The sequence below is a fragment of the Pogoniulus pusillus genome, chromosome 38, assembly GCF_015220805.1.
Source record: "Pogoniulus pusillus isolate bPogPus1 chromosome 38, bPogPus1.pri, whole genome shotgun sequence".
Taxonomy (NCBI): Eukaryota; Metazoa; Chordata; class Aves; order Piciformes; family Lybiidae; genus Pogoniulus; species Pogoniulus pusillus.
The window spans coordinates 1,084,569-1,108,736 of NC_087301.1; the positions used below are offsets into that span (position 1 = coordinate 1,084,569).

The following is a 24,168-nucleotide window of genomic DNA, read 5'->3' on the forward strand; positions in this document are numbered from 1 at the left end:
GTAGAAAGGAAGTGGAAGTGTGGTTGGGAGCCCCTCCTGGGGACTCTGGTTTCTGGGAGGGCTGTTGTGTTTCTCTGTTACCTTTGACTTGTCTATTCCTGCCTATAGCTGTCAATATTGTAACTATCTGCTTGTATCTTGTGCTAAGCTGTGAACAGGAAGCTTCATGCCTTAGCTTCCAGCCAGCTGAGTCCAGTCTGGGTGATTTCATAAGAGAGTGAGTGGGAGGTAACTCCCAAACCATCACACCCCAGGAGCAGGTCCAGATGGCAGATGTCATCCCATTAGAGCAAATTAGCAATGGTCACAGTTCACCGAGCGCCTAAGCGGTGTCAGATGTGGGCTTAGAGGGCTGCTTCTCTCAATGCCCACTCAGTACTATAAGCATGCAGCTGACATCCCCTTGGGGTCCATCTGCTCAGAAGGTGAGATGGTGGTTCTCATGGTGACACTGGGAGGGATGGATGCTCTTATAGGAAAGCTTAGGCAGAGGCTCAACTGGCCCCAGGTCACTGCCCTCATTGCAGGAAGGCATGGAAAAGGCACATGGACCCCAAATATCAAAGCTCACACCGAGCCAAATCCTCTCCAGACAGCTGCTGATGGCACAGCATTTCCCAGCAGCTCTGTGCTCCTGCTTGGGCACCAATGATGCTGTCACAGAATCAAAGAATTGTTTCATTTGGAAGAGACTTCTAAGGCCATCAAATCCAACCAGCAACCCAACCCCACCATGGCCACCAAACCATGTCCCCAAGTGCCATGGCCACACGTTTCTGGAACACCTCCAGGGATGGGGACTCCACCTCCTCTCCAGGCAGCCTGTGCCAACCCCTGACCACTCTGGCAGCGAAGAAATCGTTCAAAATCTCCAACCTTATCCTCCCCTGGCACAACTTAGACCATTTCCTCTCAGGACATCCAATCCACTCTTCCCCCTGTGGTCTCTCCCACAACCTAGAGCCAAACCCTAACGAGCCACCCAACGAGGCCTCCTCTTTGCTTCCTTCCTTTTACTCTTCCTTCCTCCCCAGGATTTTTCACTCGCAAGGTGAGAGAGGACAGCGTCGCCAGGATGAAAGATTCTGCTGCGTGCCCTCTCCCAGCAGCAGCCCTAATTCATTTTTCATGGCCCCTGGCAGTGACAAAAGCCTCTGCTCCCCTCCCGCAAGCCTGCGCCGCGCAATAACTCACAGCCGATGTGCATTTTCCCCCTGGGTGCCGGAGCTGCGCTTCTGATTTAATTTGCCCTCTTGTTTGGCTCTCAGCCGTTGCTGGGGAAGTTCCTTTGGAGAGGTGGCAAGGTGTGGAGGGGCTGCCTGACAGGTGGGGTACAGTGGGTAGTGCTGAAATAATTTGCGGCGCTGACACCGAGACGTCGCAGAGTGACAGATGCTGCCGGGGCAGGGCTCAGACAAACACAGGCATCCTGCTCCTCGCTCCACTCCCGGTGCAGCTCGGCTTTCCTGGAGCCCATCCCATTTCTGGCAGCTTCTCTGCTGTCCCCAGGAGGAGCTGCGGCGCACAAGGCTTGGCAAGGAAGGTAACGCCGAGAGATGAGGTGCTCCTGCCTGCTGTTTGCAGCTGAAAAAGCGCCCGCAGGAAGGCTGCAGGGGACACGCGATTGGGTGGCAGTGTTGAGCTGCTGGAGGGTAGGAAAGCTCTGCAAAGGGATCTGGCCAGGCTGGATCCATGGAGCCAAGCTCAGTGGTATGAGGTTTAACAAAGTCACAACCCCATGAATGGTCCAAGAATGGGGCAGAGTGGCTGTCCTGTGAGAAAAAGACCTGCAGGTGCTGGGTGACAGCAGCTGAACGTGAGCCAGCAGTGTGCTCAGGTGGCCAAGAAGGCCACCAGCACCCTGGCCTGGATCAGGAATAGTGTGGGCAGCATGAGCAGGAAGGTGCCCCCACACTCAGCATCCCTGAGGCTGGGTTCAGTTTTGGGTCCCTCACTCCAAGTAGGACATTGAGGAGCTGGAGCATGTCCAGAGAAGGGCAATGAAGCTGGGGAAAGGTCTAGGGCACAACTCTTAGGGGGATATGGGATTGTTTGGTCTGGAGAGGAAGAGGCTAAGGGGAGACCTCATGGCTCTCTATAGCTCTCTGCAAGGAGGTTGAAGTGAGGTTGGTCTCTTCTCCCTAGTATCAGGTGATAGAAGGAGAGGAAATGGCCTGAAATTATGCCAAGGTGGAGGTGGTAGGTTGGATATTAGGATCAATGTCTTTCCTGAAGGAGTGGCCAGGCACTGGAACAGGCTGCCCAGAAAAGTGGTGGAGTCCCCATCCCTGGTGGTGTTCAAAGAACATGTGGCCATGGCACTTGAGGACATGGTTTAATGGCCACGGTGGCCTTAGGTTGACAATTAATGAACTTAAGAGGTCTTTTCCAACCAAAACAATCCTATGGTTCTATGAAAAAACTCTGTCATGGGCCTGAGAGAGCTGGAAGAGCTGGATCATCTCCCACCTCAGTGCCAACCCCCTGCCCAGTCACACATCACAGGGTCCAGTGGCACTGCTCTGCCAGGAGGAGCATCCCCATCCCCTGCTCAGCTCCAGCTGTCCTCCTTTCCCCGGGACTTATCTGAGAAGCAGCTGCCAGCAGCCAGGACCGTGAAGGGTCCCTCTGGCTGCAAATTGAAACCCAAGGGCTTTCCCTGCAGGACAAGCTCTTAAGAAGCAATTGCAATCCCGAGTGTTAAATGGCTGTAGCCTCCCCTAAGCTGCATTTCAGCGCATTAAGGAATATCCCTGGGACGGGAAGCAGGAGGCATAATGGCATTAGAGCGACACCGTAAGTGCCGAGCGCCGCCGATGCAGCCCCAGCGCCGGCAAGGAGAAGTCCTGGCGAGCTGGGAAACTTTCCCCTCACCCTGACTACCCCTGCAGGCAGCTCATGGCGAGCTGCACACTGCTGCCCAGGTGGCTTTCTGCATGGAGGGGACAGTGTCCTTCTGCCAGGACCTCCTGACCCCTCTTGACGCCCCGGAGGCACCCGGACGGCGGCAGGGTGGAGCTGGCTGCTGCCTCTCCATCATCTTCAGCCTGTCTTTATTTTTCCAGACACGCTATTTTCCAGCCCAGTGGCCTTGCTCTGTCCCTCGTGTTTTATGGCACTGATGTCTCCATTTCTAGAGGTTCATTCACAGTACTGTGGTGTATTGAGAGCAGCAGGGGAAACACAGGGGTGGAGAGACAGATGGACAAGGGGGGCATGGGTGGCTGGCGAGGATGCTGCTGTCGCAGGGAGGAATTGCAGGGATGGGTGATGCCTGGCATGGCACTGGGAGGGACTGGGGACAAGCAGATCAGCCCACTGTCCCCTCTCCAGGCCTCCTGTGAAGACACCGAGCCCACTGTCCCCTCTCCAGGCCTCCTGTGAAGACACCGAGCCCACTGTCCCCTCTCCAGGCCTCCTGTGAAGGTATCAGTCCCACTATGGGTGCTGGGAGGGCAGCAAGAGGCATTGCTGTGCCAGGGAAAAGCCATTTCAAATAGCTGCAGCGTATCACAGGAAGGGACAAACCCATGGGCTCTGGCTTTAAATTATACTGTAGGAGGAGAAAAATAAAAGAGAGGAAGGCAGAGAGAGAGAGAGACCAGGAGGAAAAAGAATTGCCATTGTTTTACCAAGCAGATGGGAAAGTTCAGGGGATCAGAAAAAGACTATTATTATCTTGACTCAAGCAAGAGAAGATGGGAGAGGAAGAGGCATTTTTCCCCCTGCAGTGAGGGATGCTGTAGCAGAAGTCATCTCAGCAAAGAGTTGCAAGGAAACGCTGCCATCGGCTCCACTCAGTACCCAAATTATGCCCACAGCCTGGGCACAGCAGAGGGATTTGGCTTTTTGTCCCCCACACCACCAGGAGAAGGGGGCTGTGGGCAGGGGCAGGGGAATCAGGGCGTGCATGCCTCATCACCTCCAGCTGCAGCAATGTGCCATATGTGCTGCCAGATGTGCCTACTGAAGCTGCAGGCACCCCTCCATGGTACCATCAACCCTGGCACAAGCTGCCTGCCCCAGTACCCGAACTCCTGCTGCCCTGCCCCAGGGCAACCCTTCAATCAAAGACCATTACAGAATACACTAAATACACAACAGATCTCCCTGCTCTCCCTGCTGGCCACATAGCCTCAAGCCCAGTGTGGTTTCGTTCCCCTCCAATTCATGTCACAACCCCTTTTTCTGCTGTGCAATGCTACCTGCAGCTCCAGGGCTGTTCACTGCTCTGCTTTAGCTTGGCATAGGGCAGCTCCTTGCCCACAGCAGTGCAGCAGCATTTCTCAGCCTCAGGAGAGACAAAGAAATTCTCTTCCTACCCCTGTTGAGGCTAAGGGATAGGCACAGCCCCAAAGTCCCCAGCGTGAGCCAAGAACACCACCAACAACTGGTTTAGAAAGCAGAGCAGGCACTGGTGTGTTCTGCTGATGAGGGGGGTGAAGGTTGTAGAGCACAGATCTTGTGAGGAGCAGCTGAGGGAACTGAGGTTGTTCAGTCTGGATAAGAGGCAATGTTCTCAAGCTGTGTTTAGGGTTAGGTTGGACATGAGGTACAAATCCTTCTGCAAAAGGGTTGTCAAGTCCTGGAACAGGCTGCCCAGGGCAGTGGTGAATTCCCCATCCCTGAGGAGACTTGAAAGGCATGGGAATATCACAGGCTCACAGGATGATAGGAATTGGAAGGGACCCAAAGAGATCATTGAGTTCAACCCCCCTGCCAGAGTAGGATCATCCAGCCTAGCTCAGGTCACACAGGAACACATCCAGACAGACCTGGAAAGGCTCCAGAGAAGGAGACTCCACAAACATGGTGCTGAGGACCATGGTTTAGTGGTGACCTGGCAGTATTGGGTTAATGGTTGGACTGGATAACCTTAAGGGTGGAGATTTGTAAGACATTGAGGATTAAAGCTTCTAACCAAAGCCATTTTCGGATGCAACATCTTCCATGGCAAGCAGCAAGGTCATGGAACAGGGCAACGAGGAGGCAGAGCAGAGATCTCCATTGCCACAACATCATCTGCCCACCACATCCCTCCTCCCAGCCAGTCTCTTTGCCACTCTCCAGCTCCTCTCCCTTTCTCTCCAGCACATTTTGCATGGTTGCTTCCTCCCCTCCCTCCTTCCCTCTTCCTCCCTCCAGCCACGTGGTCCCTTCCCTCGGTCCCGACACCCTGCCTTGTCACCTTTCATTCTCTGCACCCGCATCTCTCCCATGCCCCCGGGGCTGGCAACCTGCCCTGCCTAATCCCCTGGCTGCAGGCTCCTCGGGCACTTAATATTCACGACAGAGAGAAACATTTCACGGCGAATTGGACACACAGTCAACTGGAAAGGCAAATTTGATGACTCTTCTCACTCTGCGCCAGCTGAGGAAACATGGAGGCAAGCGAAGGGCCTGTGAGCTGTGAAGTCTATCACTAATGGAAGCACAGCCTGGGAAATGAAGGCTTTATTCTGTTTGTATTCTGCCCCATTAATGGGCAGTGCTGCCGCCAGCTCCACCCCATTAGCCGCCAAGCTGCGCCCGGGAGGAGAGCGAGGGCAGCACAGCGGCAGGGGGTGGGGGCACAAAGCCTCTGTCCTGCCAGACAAGCACCACAAGCAGAGGAGTTTGGCTCAAAGCACTGATGGGTGATGCGGGCAGGTGAATGCAGGGGAGGCCTTTGGCCTCTGTGCCCTGTCCTGGGCAAGCTGAGGGAGCTGAGGCTGTTTAGCCTGCAGAAGAGGAGGCTCAGGGCAGACCTCATTGCTGTCTACAGCTACTCAAAGGGAGGTTGTAGCCAGGTGGGGTTGGGCTCTGTTGAACACTCTCTAGTAGATCCCTGTCCCTTTTGACGTAGGGAGCCCACAACTGGACACAATACTCCAGATTTGGTCTCACTTGGGCAGAGTAGAGGGAGAGGAGAACCTCCTGTGACCTGCTGTCCACGCTCCTCGTGCAGCACCCCAGGAGAGCAGTGGCCTACTTGGCCACAAGGGCACATTGCTCTCCCACGGAGCACTCATTGTCCACATGCCACAAGGGAAGGGAGGCTGTAAATCACAGAATGGGTTAGGATGGAAGGGACCTCAAGGATCATCCAGTTCCAACCCCTTGCCATAGGCAGGGACACCTCCCACTGGAACAGGTCGCTCAAGGCCTCATCCAACCTGGCCTTGAACACCTGCAGGGAGGGAGCAGCCACAACCAAGCTGGGCAACCTGTGCCAGTGTCTCACCACCCTCACTGCAAAGAACCTTTCCTAACATCCAGTTTCAATCTCCCCTCTGCCAGTTCAAACCCATTCCTCCTCCTCCTGCTATTACCTGACCTTGTCAATAGTCCCTCCCCAGCCCTCCTGGACCCTCTTCAGATCCTGGAAGGCCACTCAAAGATCCCATTCAGTGCTTCTGTGCTCCACAACCTCCCTGGAGGTGTTCAGGACCAGGTTGGATGAGTCCTTGAGCAACCTGTTCTAGTGGGAGGTGTTGGAGCTGATCTAGGGGGGTTGGAACTGGCTGATCCTTGAGGTCCCTCCCAACCTAAACCATTCTATGATCCTATGATCCATGTACCTGCAGCCCTGAGGTCCTCTTGGTGGCAGTTTCAGACTGACATGGGCTCAGCAGGGCTTGGGCAAAGAAATATTTAGCATTGCTCCTCTCCACTCAGCCCTGCCCTTGGCCTTGGCAGACCTGGCCCACATGTGAGGCAGCCCAGCTGGGCTCTCTCCTCCCCAAAACCAACTGCAGCAGCTTATGCAAAGCACATCTCGGGAGCTAAGAGCAGCCGGAGCTGAGTTTTCTGTAGCTGAGGCGACCTGGTGCTGACAGAATGGGGACAAGCTTGCACAGCTCAGGTTTTTATAATAATACCTCGGGGGAGTTGCTGGCAAAGTTTGGCCCAAATATAATTAGTTTGCACAGCTATTAGGGGCTGATAAAAGGCTTTAATTTGCGTGGAGATCTCTCGCATCTCAGACGCTCCCAGCCCTTGCTCCGGCCCAATGAAAGGAGAGGCCCAGGCAGGGAGTGAGCCCCGACACAAAGCCACACATTGGCCAGGGGAAGAGGGAGAGGTGGAAAATCCCCCAAGCTGCCACCAGCAGTCGTTGGGGGTTTGTCTGCCTTGGCCCAGCACATCAAACAAATATCTAACAGGTCCTCCTCTCCCTGGTGCTGATGGGGAGGGAGAGAGGATACCAGAGGTGGGGGAAAAGGGTACCCAGGGACAGAGGGTGTAGAAGAGGGAAAAAAAAGACATTGGGGATGGAGAGCAGGTGCCAGGGATGGCAAAGGGATGCTGGAATGGAAAAGAGGTGTCAGGGATGGAGAAAGGATGCTGGGATGAGGAAAGAGTGCTAGGGATGAAGAAAGGATGCTGGAGATGGAGAGAGGGTCTCAGGAACAGAGAGGATGCTAAGGAGGGACAAAAGACATTGGGGATGGTGAATGTGTGCCAGGGATGAACAAAGGATGTTGGATGAAAAAGAGGTGCCAGGGATGAAGAAAGGATGCCAGGAGGCAGAAAGAGTGATGAGATGGGAAAGGATGCTGGTGCTGGCAAAAGGATGCTGGTGATGGAGAAAGGCTGCTGGGGACAGGGAAAGGACAGCAGGGACAGAGAGACGATACTGGGGAGGGAGAACAGATGCCAGGCATGGGTAAAAGATGCTGGTATGGAGAAGGGCTGTGGGGATGGGAAAGGATGCCAGGGACAGGGAAGAGATGCCAGGATGGAAAAAGGATGCAGGGATGGGGAAAGGATGCAAGGATGGGGAAAAGATGCAGGGATGGGGAAAAGATGATGGTGTGGGCAAAAATCACCATCTTCAAGCAAAGGCAGAGCATGAGAAGCTTGAGCAGAGGGCACTGAGGGTGATATGGAAGTGAATAAAACCTTCCCTGCTGCCCTGACCACGTCCTGACCACGTCCTGTTGCCACTTCATGCACAGAGGGTTGATGAGATTGTCATGGCAAGGAGTCAGATCAGGAGCAAGAAATAGAAATCACAGAATGCCAGGTTGGAAGGGCCCCCAAGGATCCTCTCCATATGTTTATTAATCTCAATATGTTTATTAATCTGGCATTGTAGGGGGTGCCAGCTAAACTCATGTCTGGCACAGTGGCAACGCAGACTGGGGCCTCTTTCAGCACCACAGTGGGGCTGGCCTCTGTGGGAAAGGCAATTGATGGGATAAAGCAAAGGGTAACAACTGGAGGTGTGAGCAGAGCTGCCTACTTTTGCCCCCCCACTCCCAGTATGACAGCACTGGGCCATGCCACTGCTCCACCTGCTTCCCTGAGCTGAGCATGCTGTGCTGCTGGCAAGGAGGGGAAGTGTGACATGGCAAAGCTATGTTTAGGGAATATGTTGGAGCTGAGAGGGTGTTTCTGCCTCCTTTTCTTAAGGGAAAGACATTGCCTCATTTGTAGCTGGTAGGGGTCTTGTTATTTCTGTACCAAGATGCATAGTTGCAAGGCAGCTATGCCAGATATGCAAGCAAATCAGCTCAGAGAGTTCATTTCCACCATGCAGGGAATCAAAGCCATTACTTTTATTTATACAGATACACACACACAAGTACCTCAGCTCCCATTGCTTCCACAGAGCAGGAGCAAGCAGGGCACAGCAGTGGAAGGGAAGTGCTGAAGGGAGCTACCCACAGCAAGCAGCTGGACTGTGGCCACACTAAGTGTCTTTAAGTCACTCCTTGAGGAAGGTAAACCCTGCAGCCCATAAGGCAATGCCACCAGCTCCTGTTGTCCTGGGATCCAATGGGAAACTGCTGGCACTCAAGGGGCCCAAAATGCTCCTGCTCATGGCAGGATGCCAGAGCTGGTCACAACACAGGTCCACACACTTTGCAAGCAGCTCCTGGGCTTCTCCTTCACAGAACTACAGAATTGTTTCAGTTGGAAGAGACCTCTAAGATGACTGAGTCCAGCTGTCAGCCTAACATCACCATGGGCACAAACCCCTCTCCCCCAGTGCCATGGCCACACATTTCTTGAACAGCTCCAGGCATGGGGACTCCCATCACCTCCCTGGGCAGCCTGTGCCAATCCCTAATCACACTTGCAGCAAAGAAATTGTTCCTAATGTCCAACCTAACCCTCCCCTGGCACAAGTTCAGGCCATTTGCTCTCCTGTCACTTGATACTAGGAAGAAAAGACCAACACCGACCTTACTGCAACCTCTTTTCAGAGGGAGCTGTAGAGAGCAGTGAGGTCTCTCCTCAGCCTCCTCTACTCCAGACTAAGTAGCCTCAGCTCCCTCAGCTGCTCCTCACCAGCCCTGCTCTCCAGTCCTTTCATCAGCTTCATTGCCCTTCTGTGTCCAGTTCTGGGCCCCTCAATTCAAGAGAGATGTTGAGGTTCTGGAAGGTGTCCAGAGAAGGGCAGCAAGGCTGGGGAGGGGCCTGGAGCACAGCCCTGTGAGGAGAGGCTGAGGGAGCTGGGGGTGTGCAGCCTGCAGCAGAGGAGGCTCAGGGCAGAGCTCACTGCTGTCTGCAGCTCCCTGAAGGGAGGCTGTAGCCAAGTGGAGTTGGGCTCTGCTGCCAGGCACCCAGCAACAGAACAAGAGGACACAGCCTCAAACTGTGCCAGGGCAGGTCTAGACCTGGATGTTAGGAAGAAGTTCTTCAGATAAAGAGTGATTGGCATTGGAATGGGCTGCCCAGGGAGGTGGTGGAGTCCCCATCCCTGGAGGTGTTTAAGAGGAGTCTGCATGAGGCACTTAGTGCCAGGGGCTAGTTAATTTGAAGGTGTTAGTGATAGGTTGGACTCAATGATCTCAAAGGTCTTTCCCAACCTGCTCAATTCTGTGATTCTGTGGACCTGCTCCAGTCCCTCAGTGTCCTTCTTGGCATGAGAGACTTCTTGGCATGAGAGACCCAAAACCACACAAACAACCACAGACACAAGTAGCATCCACCTCCTACTTCTGCTACTCCAAGAGCACCACAACCTATTTCCTTGCACCCCACACCATACAAAAGCAGCTGGGCCACTGCTGACCCTTCTCCCAATTGCTGTGCCCAGTGTGCTCTGATGAAACGTGCATCAAAACCAGTGGCAGATTTACAGGTTAGCAATGATTTAGTGGAGTGCACTGCAGCCAAATTAATGCCAGCTATAATGTAGTTTACCTCATTAAACAATGCACACCAAGATCCTGTCTGTTGTAAAACAATTGGTCTCTGAAGCCTAGTGTTCATCTTCCAGGGTTGCTGGGAGATAATAAATGGGTAATATTCCGGTGATAATGGTAATGGAGTCACGGCTCAGAGCTAATATTATGGCAAAGCAGTAATTATTTCAACAGTAAACAAGGGGACGCTTGAGCTGCCGACAGGATTGGAGCTGGTTGAAATGCTTCAGTTAATTTAGCTGGAGCCCAGGCCCTGCAATGGCCTCTTGGAAGGAGGATGAGGTGCTTGGCCACCAAGTGAGCCTCCATGAGACACTTGGCCTGCTGCAGGAACAGGGGAGGTATGCAGCAGGGTGAGGTGGGACACCATGTACAGCGTGGTGGCCAACCCGAGAGGCTGGGAGAGCTGGAGAAGGGAAGCCTCCAGAGAGACCTCAGAGAAGCCTTCCAGTAGCTGAAGGAGGCTACAGGGAGGCTGGGGAGGGACCTTTCACAAGGGCTTGTAGTGATAGGACATGGAGCAATGGCTTTGAACTGGAAGAGGGGAGATTGAGAGTGGAGATCAGGAAGAAATTCCTTCCAGTGAAGGTGGGGAGGCACTGGCACAGCTTGCCCAGGGAGGCTGTGGATGCCCTCTCCCTGAAGGTGTTGAAGATGAGGTGGGATGAGAAGACTTTGAGCAAGTTGGTCTAGTGAAGCTGTCCTTGCCCATGGCAGGGCATTGGAACTGGATGATCTTTAAGGTCACTTCCAACTCAACCCTTTCCATGAATCTATGAACACTACAGCTCAGGGCTGGCTTTGTGCTCTATCACACAGCCATAGCAGCAGGACTGTGGCTCACACAACAGCTCAAAAGGAGCCAAGAGTCAGTGCTGAGAGATGAACACAGAAGCAGCCTTGCACAAACTGTCTGCTCTCCCCCAGAGATGTTCCCAGTCCAAAGGCCCAGCAGAGGCCACATCTCTCTGGCCTGAAGCTAATTCAAGGCAGGGTTCAAGGCAGTGATCTCACAGGACGCTGAGCTGATCACTGTGAGGAACAAGGCGGCACAGAAGCAGGTGGAGATTTCCCCACCCAGGTGGATTCTCTCTCTCTCTGTGCTACAGATCTGAGGTCCAACCTATCCTACCAATCATCCCCTGCCTCCTGTCCAGAAAGGACCCTGGGAAGAGGCAGACAGCAAGAGATGTGCTCAACGGCCAAAGCTGTGAGAAGGGAGGAGCTGCCTCCTTCTCAGGGACAAGCAACAATTCAAGCTGCTGCTTTTGCTTCTTTTTCCCTTTGTCCTCTTGCTTTAAGCCCAGCCAAGAGCCAGGGAGAATCAATATCTCCAAATACACCAGACTTCTCCCAGAGCCCCTTCGCTGCTTTGCTGCTGATGTATAGACAGATGATCTCAGGAGACCTCTGCCACATTAGGCCACTGTGTCTCATCTATCTTAAGTGCATATATGAGCTGTGATTACCACTGCCTCACGTCCTGAATGCATTTATCCTCCCACAGGCCCTGCAAGACAAGGGACTGCTGTTGTACCTCTTCCAGGAGGGATGAGGAGGGCTGTGGAGGTTAAACGGATTGACTGGGGAGGATATCCGGATGTGGGAACGTCAGGATGCTCCAGGCACCTCCCTGGCTTGTGCCTCTGCCCTGCAAAGCACCAAGGTGGATATTCCACAAAGCACAGCTTGGACTTGGCTCAGGATTCCAGCTCCACACGGGATCTGTCTTTCAGCACCCAGCCTAATCCTGAGATTAATGAGAGATTCCCACTGCAAAGACCTCTTGATCAGACCTCTTACAAGTAAAGACACCATCAAGCCAAACGGAAATGTCTTCCTGCCCTGGCAGCAGCTCTCCTAAGCCTTACACCGGAATCTATCATACTTCAGCAACCATCAAAAAGCAATTAGACAAAACCATGGCAGGGAAGTCCACCAAGGATCGTTAACAATGATGACTTGGATGCTGCCTCTAGCTCAAGATGCCTGTGTGGGGCAGACTGGTGCCAGCCAGGCAGATGAACCAGTGGAGCTATCTGCAAAAGCCTTGTTGTTACACCCTCTCCTTTTGTGCCTGTTCCCATCGTGGCAGGAGAACCACACTTGCCACCTGACCACTGAGCCCTCGTGATCATTACTGCTAATCCGTGCCTGCTCCTCCTGGGGTGGAGGCTGCTGAGCCCTCATCCCTCCTGGGAGAGCTCTCACTGCAGTTGCTCAGCACCAACACGAAGCACGATGAGAACCGTGTCTGCGGCACGGATAAGTATCTGCTCGCCAGCAGCTCCGCACGCTTCAGCGCCGTCCTGTGCCCTTCCTGCCAGCCAGCTAATCCCAGCCTCCACCCATTGGGAGATGACAACCTGGCAATTGCCATGACAACATCAGAGTTGCCCCCCAAAATAAACAAAGAGCCCAGTAGCTATGGAAACACCTGAGTGACCAAAGCCAGACTGTTAACTAGAGGCACAGGTTACAGATGGCATCGGTACTGTGAGGCTGGGGGCACCTTTGGAAACAAGGAGATGCTCAGCGCCTGTGGGTGAAAAGGCAAATGTGCAGGGGTACACAACACTGTCTGCCAGACCCCAGTGTCAAAGCCTTCTGCATGACCTACATCTCCTCTGGGAGGATGCTGCTGCCTTCATGCTGGGTGTTATATCCCAGTCATGGTTATTTGCATCCTCTTTGCTCTCCTCTCTCCTTTCACTCAGGGTGTTACATCCACACTGTGGTTATCTACATCCTTCCTTCCCCTCTTTGCTCTCCTGCCTCCCTTCACCCTGGCTGTTATAGCCAGACCATGCATATCTACATTCTTCTTCCCTCTCTTTGCCCTCCTCCCTCCCTTCACCCTTCTGAGGGTGTTTCTCTAATGGTCTTGGCCTTGCTCGGGTATCAACGGGGAGATGGAGAGGCCTCACAATGTGCCAGAGCTTGGCTTCCTACTATGGTTTTGGTGAGCTACATTTTGAAGTCTTGCTGGCAGCTCTAGCGGCAGTTGTGCTGCCAACTGGAGCACCCAAGCCTGGGGCAGAGCCCCAGAGCAGTCTGTCCCCCCAAGGCAGAAGAAGCTGCGGCTACTGCTCCAGCTCCCTTTCGTGTTCTACCTCAACCTGTTCAGTTGTGGCTGACAGGAGTCAGGAGTGGCTGTGGCTTAGTACATCATCACTGGGAGAAGAAATTAAAAAGGATAGAGAAGAGTAAGGCAGAGGGACAGAAGATAGGCTGGAGCACATCTTGGTTGGGCTGACCATAGGTTGACAGAACGCTTCTCTGGAGCCAGCATCTGCTTTTGCTCACAGCAAAACGAGGGTAGGACCAGCCACCATGCAGGGCTCAGGCCAGCGATGAAGGCACCAAGAATGCTGGCTCTGTTGGGACTGCCCTTGCTCAGGTGCACCCAGCCTTTGGGATAGACAGCAAAAATGTTTTTCTCCTGTCAGTTGCAGGGAATTCTGCCAGTCCTCAAACCTAAGAGAACCTAAACCCAGGCTTAACAGCTTCCATAACATGGTAACTGCAGGCGTGGGAATCCAGCAGAGCTTACCAGACCAAGCTGCTAAACACATTGCACTGGACCAGAGCAATGCACGGGTGAGGAAACAGCTTAGCAGCTAAGGGAGCTGGGGGTGGCTGGAAAGGGGTCTCAAGTGAGCTCAGTCTCCAGGGAGCCAGGCTGCTCTCAGTGCAAATCCTCCGAAGGACCCAACCATATGCTCCCCTGGTGAGCAAACATTCTAACTTGCTCCATTTCTCACCAAGAGCCTCACAGCAGGCTTAGAGCTGCCAAGAAAATAATAAGGCCTGTGAAGTGCCTGTGCACAGAGGAGCACTCAGTGGTGTGAGCGTGGAGATGGCGCCTTCAGCTCCTGCTCTGCCCGTGCCTGGCACAGCCAGAGCCATCCCAGGCTGTCCCCAGTGACACCAGTGAGAGTTGCTTACCCTCCTGCTATGTAAACCCTTCAATTATGCACCAGCCTCCCCTGAACCAATTCTCCTCCATCCCTTTTCTCCACCACTACAAGAAAGACGGAGAGGCAGCTCGCTGGAGGCTCCCCCGGGGATGAGCTGCGAGGCAGAGCTAAACCAAGAGAGGGCCAGCAGCTAGTTTTGGGTCCCTGCCTGCCACTGGCTCTCCAAATTAGAGGCTGTCCTAGGAGGGAAAGGCTTTGCCGTCTCGGCATCTGCTGCAGCACCTCTGCGCACCTGCCCTGCCTCTCGTTTCAGTCCCCACGCTTCCAATCTTTGCCTTTCCCATGCACGCCGAATGCGAGATGAAGCAGAGGTCCCCCTCGGCGGCTCGGCAGACCCGGAGAGGAGAAGAGAGGAGCAGCCGCCGGAGACGGGCAGCCGCCGAAGTTGTCTCGGGCCACCTCTGGGCTCAGCACCCTCCGCCAGCAGGAGGCCAGCCGCAAGTAAATCTCTGTGATCATTTGTTCCCTTTGCGTTCTGAAAGCAGAATGCCTAATCATGGCCAAAATCAGGTAAGAGCTGCTGCTGCAAATTACACAGCACCACAGGTAATTTCTGATTAGCTCACTCTTCCTCTCCTGGTGCATCCTCAGTTTCCATAGCAGCTAAGTCCTAAGTAAAATGGAAACATCTGGTTCAAGCGCAGGTAAAGATTCCCTGGGGGAAAAAACCTGCTGGATGGCAGCAAACACAGAAAATAGCCCTCGTGAAAGGCAGAGGCATCCTGCGCCGGGAGCCTGCTTAGGAGAGGATGGATGGTGTGGGGGAGAAGGCAGTGAGGGGCATGGGAGTGGGAGAGGAGGGTCCCAGCAGAGCAGGGGGGTGATGAAAGGAAAACATGCATGTGAAAAATGGGGGGTGAGGAGGATAAGTGAGACCAAAACTCCTTGTCAGGGTAGACAAAGGGAAGAGGAGAAAGAAGAAAAGGCTTCAAGGTGGGAGCATGTGGACTGCCTGAACCATAAATGGTGACAGATACTGTGACAGCAGCTTCAGTGCCATGGATAGGTGCTCAGGGACTGCAACATGCATTTCATCCACACCCAGACCCTGACCAAAGGCTGCCACCTCAGCAGGACCACCCACACGTTGGATCAGCCAACATGTGAACCAGGAAGGCTTTTTACAGAGGCCCCTGTCAAGGGAAGGGGTTGAGGTGCCACTGACTCAGCTTGCCCTGCCTGGACTGTGGAGAGTGATGGATCTGGCCCAGACATTTGCTGCAGCGCAGACAAATAGCAGAAAAAATCAATGGAGCTGCACAGACGCCGCAGCCATTGCCAGCAGCTGAGCAGAGCAGGTGTGGCACCATCCAGCTCTGCTGCCCCTGCATCCTCTCCTTTGGCTGCTCAGCAGCCCAGCCAGGGCATCCCCAAGGACAACTTGTCTGGGACACCAGCCCAGGTTGGTCAAACCTCCAGGGAAAAATGACTGGGGTTGAGTTGAGGATCAGAGGATCAGAGCCAGGTGAAGTGGCATATCCCACCTCAAGCCCCCAGCTCTCACCCCAGCTCTCCCATGAGAGTCTCGCAGTCACTTGGGAGCAACAGGGCAGCAAGACCCAAACGCCACAAAGCAGCTGGGGAACGATCTGGTGCTAATATGCTCTCAAACAGGCACGTCTTGGGATTTGCTTCCCAGCAGTCACACCCACGCGGCTCTGCTCCGGTTTGGCTTTCCAATTAACAAGGCCACCAATTAGTGCTTCCTGTGTTTTCCTGCTCGTTCACAGCGTTTACAGGCTTCCTTTGAACCAACAGGCAAGAATTCCCCCAGCACAGTCATTGCCTAACGACCACAACCCCAGCCTGGCACCCACTGCCAGCCCTTCACACAAGCAAACCCATCAGCTGCTCTGCCAGGCCACCAAGACAGAAGTTTCTTCACCAGCCATCACCTCCTGCGTTCAGTGATGTCTTTCAGGAGCTTGTCACCTTTTCTTTGCAGCTGAGGTGCCACAGGAACCTGCCCACACCTCTCCAAATGCCAGCAAACCTCCCCGTGCCCTTCCTGGGTAGTGTCTGTAAGGTTTGGCTCTTACCTTTGGGTGAGATGTGTCTCCAGGTGATTGTTGGATCTGGCCTGCCCGTGGCTATGCAGGTGAGGCTGACGTTGCCACCTTCGTTGATGGAGATGTCAGAAGAGATCTCAGTGATTTTTGGAGACACTGCAACAACACAGAGAGGGGAATCAAAATGCAACCCATTCTGCCTCAACTCCAGTCTCAAAATGTGGGGGAAGGAGGCTGATTTTCCTTCCTCCCTGCACCTCAACCAGCTATGCAGTAGCCCATTGGTCTCATATGGCTTGACAGGAACACACAGGGGAAAGAAGGAGGTAGAGAAGATAGGGCTGAAGTGGGAAGAAATTGTAGCCAGAGGGAATTCTGTTATTTTAGGCAGACCTGAGACAGCTTCTCCTCAGCACCTCCATGGTGTGTGAGATGGTGCTCCTGCCTCTCCTTGTTTCCCGTGCTAATTCTGTCCTCCTAGCCATAATGAACACTTTCAAGTGAGCTCCATCCAACAGAGTAAACACCATCCACTCCCTTCCAGCCCTCTCAAAGGCAGCAGTTACTCCTGGTGCAACAAGAGCACCCCAGGCATCCACACAGAACCAGAATACCAGCTTGGAAGGGACACCAAGAATCATCTGGTCCAACTTCTCCTGGCAAAAACATGGTCTAGATAAGACAGACAGCCCAGCACCCTGTCCAGCCTGTCCAAGGCTTGCAGCTCTTTCTGCAGCCATGCAGGCTCCTTGTCATGCCTTTGCAAGCAGAAAATCACCAAGATGAGACTGATATGAAGACAAGTCCACAGAGGAGCTTTGAGGTCTACCACCATGCAAAGGAAGAGAAATTCTGCCTGAATGAAAGCAAATAGGCAGGAGCAGGTCAGATACTAGGGGCTCTGACCCAAAGAGAGAACACAGCTATGGAACAGGGTTATGATGAGTGGGGCTGAGGGAAGGGGAGGGGCTGAGGAGCACACGAGGCAGGGAGGGATGAGAAGTGGGGCTGAGAGAAGGGGAAGGGCTGAGGAGCAAGCAGGGAGCACTCAGCCCCTGCTGCTGCAGGAGCAGAGGACGCGATGCGGCTGCCGGGGCGGGGGCTGGGGTTTCTCTGAGCTCCACGAGAAAAACGATCTGCTGCCGTTATCAGCCTGCACCTGCAGAACATAATAAAGACCATCACCTTCCTCAGTTTGTTTTTTTCCAGGCCGAGTGCTGGATTGGCACCCTGCTGCTGTGCTTTAGCAGGAGAGGCACAAATCACTCGCAAAGCATCCTGCTCCTTCCACCCTTCCCCGGGCGAGCCCCATTCATCCACCTGCTCGAAGCCGCAGCCCAAAGCACTGCAACACCCCTGCGGCCGATCCCGCTCCCCAGAGCCCTTTTCCCTGCCTCATCCCACCTCCCGCACCTGGCGGGGCTGTGCTGGGCTGGAATGACTGCAGTGGCCTTGCACGCATTGCCTCTGCTGTGCAGGTAAGTAATTTATTGATCCGTAAAGCACTCGGAGGCGCTCTGGAAGGGATTATGTCATGCCAGTGCTGGGCAATAACATAAAAAATGATGGATTTTTTGTGAACACGAGGGTGATTTAGGGTTTGTAGTTGGAAGTGTAGTTAAAGTACATTTTAAGTGGAAATCAAGGTGGGTAATGAATTATTCTCTGTTTTGAAGGGCTTCTGGGAGTTCTTTTTTTCGCTGCTCTGGGCACGCTGGCGAATCTGCTAATCAGGCACCAGAGGACAACGATGGATCAGACACTCTTGGAACAATGGGGGCTCTGGGGCAGGACAGTGGAGGGCACAAAGATGGCACTAATATGCACTGGTGTCATTAAGCACAGCGTAAGAGGACATGGCAGCCTCCCGGGACCACACAACCTCCCTGGGTGATGCTCTGCAAACAGCCAAGTAGCCCATGGAGGAGATGCAGCCAATGCTCCCTGCAGCTCCCTGAAAGGAGGTTGAAGGCAGGTGGGAAGTCTCTTCTCCTTAGCATCAAGTGATAGAAGGAAAGGAAATCATAGAATCAGCCAGGTTGGAAGAGACCTCCAAGCCCATCCAGCCCAGCCTAGCACCCAGCCCTGCCCAACCAACCAGACCATGGCAATAAGCGCCCCAGCCAGGCTTGGCTTCAACACCTCCAGGCACAGCCACTCCACCACCTCCCTGGGCAGCCCATTCCAATGCCAATCACTCTCTCTGACAACAACTTCCTAACAACATCCAGACTGAACTTTCCCTGGCACAGCTTGAGGCTGTCTCCCCTTGTTCTGGTGCTGACTGCCTGGCAGCAGAGCCCAACCCCACCTGGCTACAGCCTCCCTTTAGGTAGCTGCAGACAGCAGTGAGCTCTGCCCTGAGCCTGCTCTTCTGCAGGCTAAACAACACCAGCTCTGCAGAGCTCTCTTCCAACCCCAACTGTTCTGTGATTTAGTGATATGCCAGGGATAAAAACACTCTCACCATGCTTGGGGGACAGTCAGGGAGAGGCAGCTGACTGCTTCCCACCTGGGACAAGATGAGGTTACTGGGAAGCAACCCAGAGTGACGTCAGCGAAGCTGTGCAGCAGCAGGACTTAACAGGACAGTTATTGTATGCTAATTAAACCTCTGAATAATTAACCACAGGAACTGTGTAAAACGTCGTTCTGGAGACACTGAGCAGATTTGTTGTAAAGCTTTTACCATAGTAGGGAGGGAAACCTTCACAAATAAGGTCTCCCCTATGGGGACAGCCTGGCAGAATTTGGGTTGTTCAACTCGGGGGAGAAGGCTCCTGGGAGACCTTCTGGTAGCCTTCCAGTACTTGAAGGGAGCTACAGGAAAGCTGGGGAGGTAGTTTCTACAAGGGCTTGTAGTGACAGGGCGAGAGGGAATGGATTGAAGCTTGAGGAGGGCAGATTTAGACTGAATATTAGCAAGAAATTCTTTCCAGAGAGAGTGGTGAGCTGCTGGAACAGGTTGCCCAGGAAGACTGTGGGCACTGCCTCCCTGCAGCTGCTCAGGGTGAGGCTGAATGAGGCCTTGAGCAACCTATTTTAGTGGGTGGTGCCTCTGCCTATGGCAGGGCAGCTAGGGACTGGAGCACTGCCTGATGAGGAGAGGCTGAAGGATCTGGGGCTGCTTAGTCTGGAGAAGAGAAGACTGAGAGGGGATTGAATCAATGTCTGTAACTATCTGAGGGCTGGGGGTCAGCAGGGGGGGACAGGCTCTGCTCACTGCTCCCTGGGATAGGACAAGCAGCAATGGATGGAAGCTGCAGCACAGGAGGGTCCAGCTCAGCACAAGAGGCAACTTCTTGACTGGAAGGGTCCCAGAACCCTGGCACAGGCTGCCCAGAGAGGTTGTGGAGTCTCCTCTGGAGCCTTTCCAGGCCTGTCTGGATGTGTTCCTGTGTGCCCTGAGGTGGATTGTGTGGTCCTGCTCTGGCAGGGGGTTGGACTGGATGATCTCCTTGGGTCCCTTCCAACCCCTAACATCCTGTGGGCCTGTGAGCCTGTGATCTTTAAGGTCCCTTCCAACCCAAAGCCTTGTCTGTTTCTGTGATAAGTGAGTGTAGCTTTCCACTGAATATTGTTTAAGAGTCAGCAGTGCTCTGGCTCTCTCCACATTTCATCACCTTCCCCATCTGTTGGTGAGGGGCAGAGGAGGCAGAAGAGGAATTTCTTATGCCAAGCACAGGATGCAGATGGAGCTGTGCCCCTGTGGGAGTGAATAAATAACTAAAGCTAAACAAATGCAGGCTCCCCAGGCGGGAACCCTCTCCTCGTGGGCAGCCCTTTTGTGCTGTGCATCTCTCTTGCTCAGCAGTGATTAAACATGGCAGCGGTGGCCAAGCTGCTCCAGCCACACGGCGCAGATCTCCCCAGGGGCAGGCTGCTCTTCTAGCCACCTGACTTTTTTTTTTCCTCCCCCCTATCCCTGCCACGATGCTGAGGAAGGTCCCAGGGCTGCTCTCAGCCCTCCACACAGGTGCCCGGAGCTTGCCCCTAGTCTGCCTGGCCTCGGTGCCTGCCTGCACATGTTGGAGTCCTCGGGACAGGAAGCAGCTTGCTTAAATATTTAAGCCAAGCATATGGTGTGTTCCACGTTGGAGGGTGTTCAGGCAGGTGATGTATGTCTGTACAGATCCAAGCATATGGGCTTGCCTACACAGACACACTCCCTGGCACACAGACGCCCTCCAGCCGCTGGCACAGACCTCAGCCCCACCAGGCTTTCACCTCCAAACTGCTGTCCCACAGCCAGCACAGATGCAGAAGTTGGTACACCTCAAGCATGTACCCCTTGGCCCTGCTATCTACTGTCAGCATTAGCTCCCCATTCATCTTCCTCATGCAATCACAGCACCGTTAAGGTTGGAAAACACCTCTGAGACCAGCACGGCCACCCCCAGCGCCACGAGCCCACGTCCCAGAGTGCCACATCCACTCGTGCTCTGAACGCCTCCAGGACTGGGGCCTCCACCACCTCCCTGGGCAGCCTGTGACAGTGCCTCACCACTCTTGCAGGAAAGAAATTGTTCTTAATATCCCACCTAAACCTTCCCTGGTGCAGCTTGAGGCCATTTCCCCTTGTGTCATTAGTTCCTTGGGAGAAGAGGCCAACAGCAGCCTCACTCCAGCCTCCTTTCAGCTAGCTGTAGAAAGCAATAAGGTCCCTCTCAGCCTCCTCTTCTTCAGGCCAAACAATCCAAGCTACCTCGACCTCTCCTCATAAGACATGCTCTCCAAACCAACCCCTCACCAGCTTTCTGCTGTTCTCTGGACCCACCCCAGCACTTTAATGTCCCTCTCAGAGTGAGGAGCCCAAAATGAGACATGGTCTCAGCAGTGATGAGTACAGGGAGACAATCACTTCCCTACTCCAGCTGGCCAGACTATTGCTGATCCAGGCCAAGTGGTCTTCCTGGCCACCTGAGCACACTGTTGGCTCATGTTCAGATCCCTGGCAACCAACGCCCCAACCCTGACACCTGCCATGACTATGACACTGGAATGTGCTTCCCTCTCCCAGGCACTGTCCTGGCACTGCCCCCACTGCTGTCTCCTGATGCTCCCCTTGGCATGGCAGGGCTCCTCAAGCACCCAGACTTCAGCCATACATCAGCTAAGAGGCTCCTGACTACTAATGGAGAAGGATCTGGAGCAACCTCTCCACCAGAGATGGGATAGAAGTCAGATGAGCCTCACTGAGTGCCTGCAAGGAGTGAGCAGGCTCTTCCTAGCAGTGCCTTGCTTCCCCCACACATAAAACATGCAAACCTCCTTCTTCCAGCACGAGCAAAATCTGCTCCAGATCAAAGGCAACAACAAAGAATAACCACAAAAGTGTCTTGAAGAAAGAAAAAGAAGGATTCAGACTTCTGCAGGCGACCTGTGATCTGCACCGGCAGCTTCCTGAGCACCAGGCTGCTGCTGCTCCCACTTTTGACAACAGCCTCAGACTGCTGTCACCCACAGACCTCCCTGTGTTCGACAGTGCTGCTCCCATGGGCCCTGCCTCTGGAACTCACACAGCCACAGAACTGCCAGGCTTGGAAGGGACCTTAAAGATCATCCAGTGCCACCCTCCCCGGAATGGGCAGGGACAGCTCACACTCGGTCCAGCTGCTCAGAGCCCTCTCTAGCCTGGCCTTAAAAACATCCAGGGATGAGGCTTCCACCACCCCCCTGGGCAACCTGTTCCAGTGTCAGCTCAGTGAGGGGGAGCCCGGGGTGCCCCAAGCCTTCTCATGATGATGCTGCAAGTTGAACCTAGCCCACGAGCCAAGGAACAGAAACACCAAAGCCAGCTGGGACCAGAGACCCCCACACTGGGCTCCCCCTCAAATTCCTCCAGAGCAGCTCCCTCTCTCCAGCAGCAGCTGCCAAGTCAGAACAAGGCACAGCAATCTGACTGCTGCAGAGGCAGCCACTTCTATTGTCCCTTCAGCCTCTTTTGTGTTCAAAACCTTTCTGCCTTTCTAAGAGAGGCAGAGAGCACATGGCAGCCCTGTGCCTTCAATTACAGGTGTATTAGAATGGGCTTTGAAAGCAGTTTGTGCTGCTCTAATACAGCCATAATTAAGAGCAAAGCAGAGAGAGCTTCATCCTTCTGTCTTGCTATCCAACTCCCTGTGAAAGGAGTCTGGCATGAGGGGGGGGTTGGTCTCTTCTCCCTCGTGTCAGGTGATAGGAGAGGAAATGGCCTGAAATTGTGCCAGAGGAGGTTTAGGTTGGAGATTTCTTTGCTAAGGAGTGCTCATGGAGTGAAACAGGCTGCCCCGGGAGGTGGTGGAGTCAACGTCCCTGAAGGTGTTCCAAGAAAATGTGGTCACAGCACTTTGGGAAGTGGTTTCGTGGTCATGGTGGTGCTGGGTTGGTGGTTGGACTGGATCCTAAAGGCTTTTTCCAATCAAAACAATTCATGCTCTGGCAGGGGAGTTGGACTGGATGATCTTTTGAGGTCCCCTCCAGCCCCTGACGTTCTGGGATTCTGTGATTCTAGCCACACAGCCCTAGAGCTGCACTGGAGCTCACAGGATGTGAGGAAAAGCAAACACTGCCTTGGAACCTGCTTCCAGCCATGCTGCTTGGCTGTGTAGACTTGTGGACAAACCCCTTAAAATATAAATGCTGACCTTGCCCCACAGCTGGTGTGCTCCAGTGGGCTCAGCTTTGCTCAGGATCACAGGATCACAGATGTCAGGGGTTGGAAGGGACCCAAAGAGACCACTGAGTCCAAGCCCCTGCCAGAGCAGGACCACACAATCCACCTCAGGGCACACAGGAACACATCCAGACAGGCTTGGAAAGGCTCCAGAGAAGGAGACTCCACAACCTCTCTGGGGAGCCTGTGCCAGGGCTCTGTGGTCACAGATCAAGCCCCCTCCACACAAACCTGTCAGCAGCCAAAGACGCAAAGAAAGCAGTTTGGAAAGGAAGAGGACACATGTAAGGACCCTAATGAGCAATTAATAACTAACTAATGACAGTTGCTGGTGCTAAAGCAAGGCGTAATGGGAAGCGTCAGGCGGCAGCGAGATGTCTCGGAGTGATTTCAGAGCAGGCAGCAGCTCCTGCAGCAGCAAAGCTCTCCCCAGCTTGGAGGACACAGGATTTTTCACGCCTGTCTCTGCAGCAGGTTCTATGGCTCAGCACCAGCATAACTCAGAGGAGGGGGGCAGGGGAAACAAGACGTTTCCAATCATTCATTAGCAAAGTATTTGTGAGGGGGGGTATAACTCATGGCACAAGCAGCAGGGTTCCTGCAGATAAACTTTACAGCTAAGTGCCAAAAGGGAGCCCAATCTGATTCCACTTACGACAGCATAAATCAGCAGCACTCCTACTGCAGTCAACGAGGGACACGCCAGGATAAATATGGCATGACAGGAGAGGAAGGTCTCCAGCACAAGGACTTGTCCCTTGCTTTTGGATGGCTCCACGTCACCAGCCTGGATCCAGCCTGCTGCTGCCCTAAGGAGCTGTGTGCTGGGACCATGAGGTGACGGAGCACGTCCAGACAAGAGTGACAAAGCTGGGGAAGGGTCTGGAGAACAGGGCTGGGGATGAGCAGCTGAGGGACCTGGGGGTGTTTAGTCTGAAGAAGAGAGGTTGAGGAGAGACCTCATTGCTCTCCATAACTCCTTGAAAGGAGGTTGGAGAAAGATGTAGGTCAGTCTCTTTTCCCTCATATCAGGTGAAAGAAAGAGAGGAAATGGCCTGAGATTGTGCCAGGAGAGGTTTGGCTGGAGATTGGGAACAACTTCTTTGCTGCAAGAATGGTCAAGCATTGGAATAGGCTGCCCAGGGAAGTGGTGGAGTTAGCATTCCCAGAGGTGTTCAAGAAACTTGTGGATGTGGCACCTGGGGGCATGGTGTAATAATGTCCATGGTGGTCTTAAGCTGAAGGCTGGACCTGATGACCTCAGAGGCCTTTTCCAACTGAAACAACTCTACGACTCTGTGCTCGGTTTGGTTGCCTGGATTCAAGGTACTGGAGGCATCAACATCACACATCCTACCTCAAAACACAGCAAACATCTGAAAGCA

The 24,168-nt window shown here is 53.8% G+C and overlaps 1 protein-coding gene across 6 annotated transcripts in view; it reads right to left on the reverse strand.

The window, feature by feature from the left end:
• Window positions 1-24,168, reverse strand: part of LOC135191187 (protein CEPU-1) — a 480,880-nt gene that overhangs the window by 22,229 nt on the left and 434,483 nt on the right. For all 6 annotated transcript variants that reach the window (XM_064173250.1, XM_064173252.1, XM_064173255.1 and 3 more), the window contains one exon: window positions 16,159-16,284. In XM_064173250.1, coding sequence (XP_064029320.1) covers window positions 16,159-16,284 — 126 coding nt within the window. The remainder of the gene's footprint in view (window positions 1-16,158; window positions 16,285-24,168) is intronic.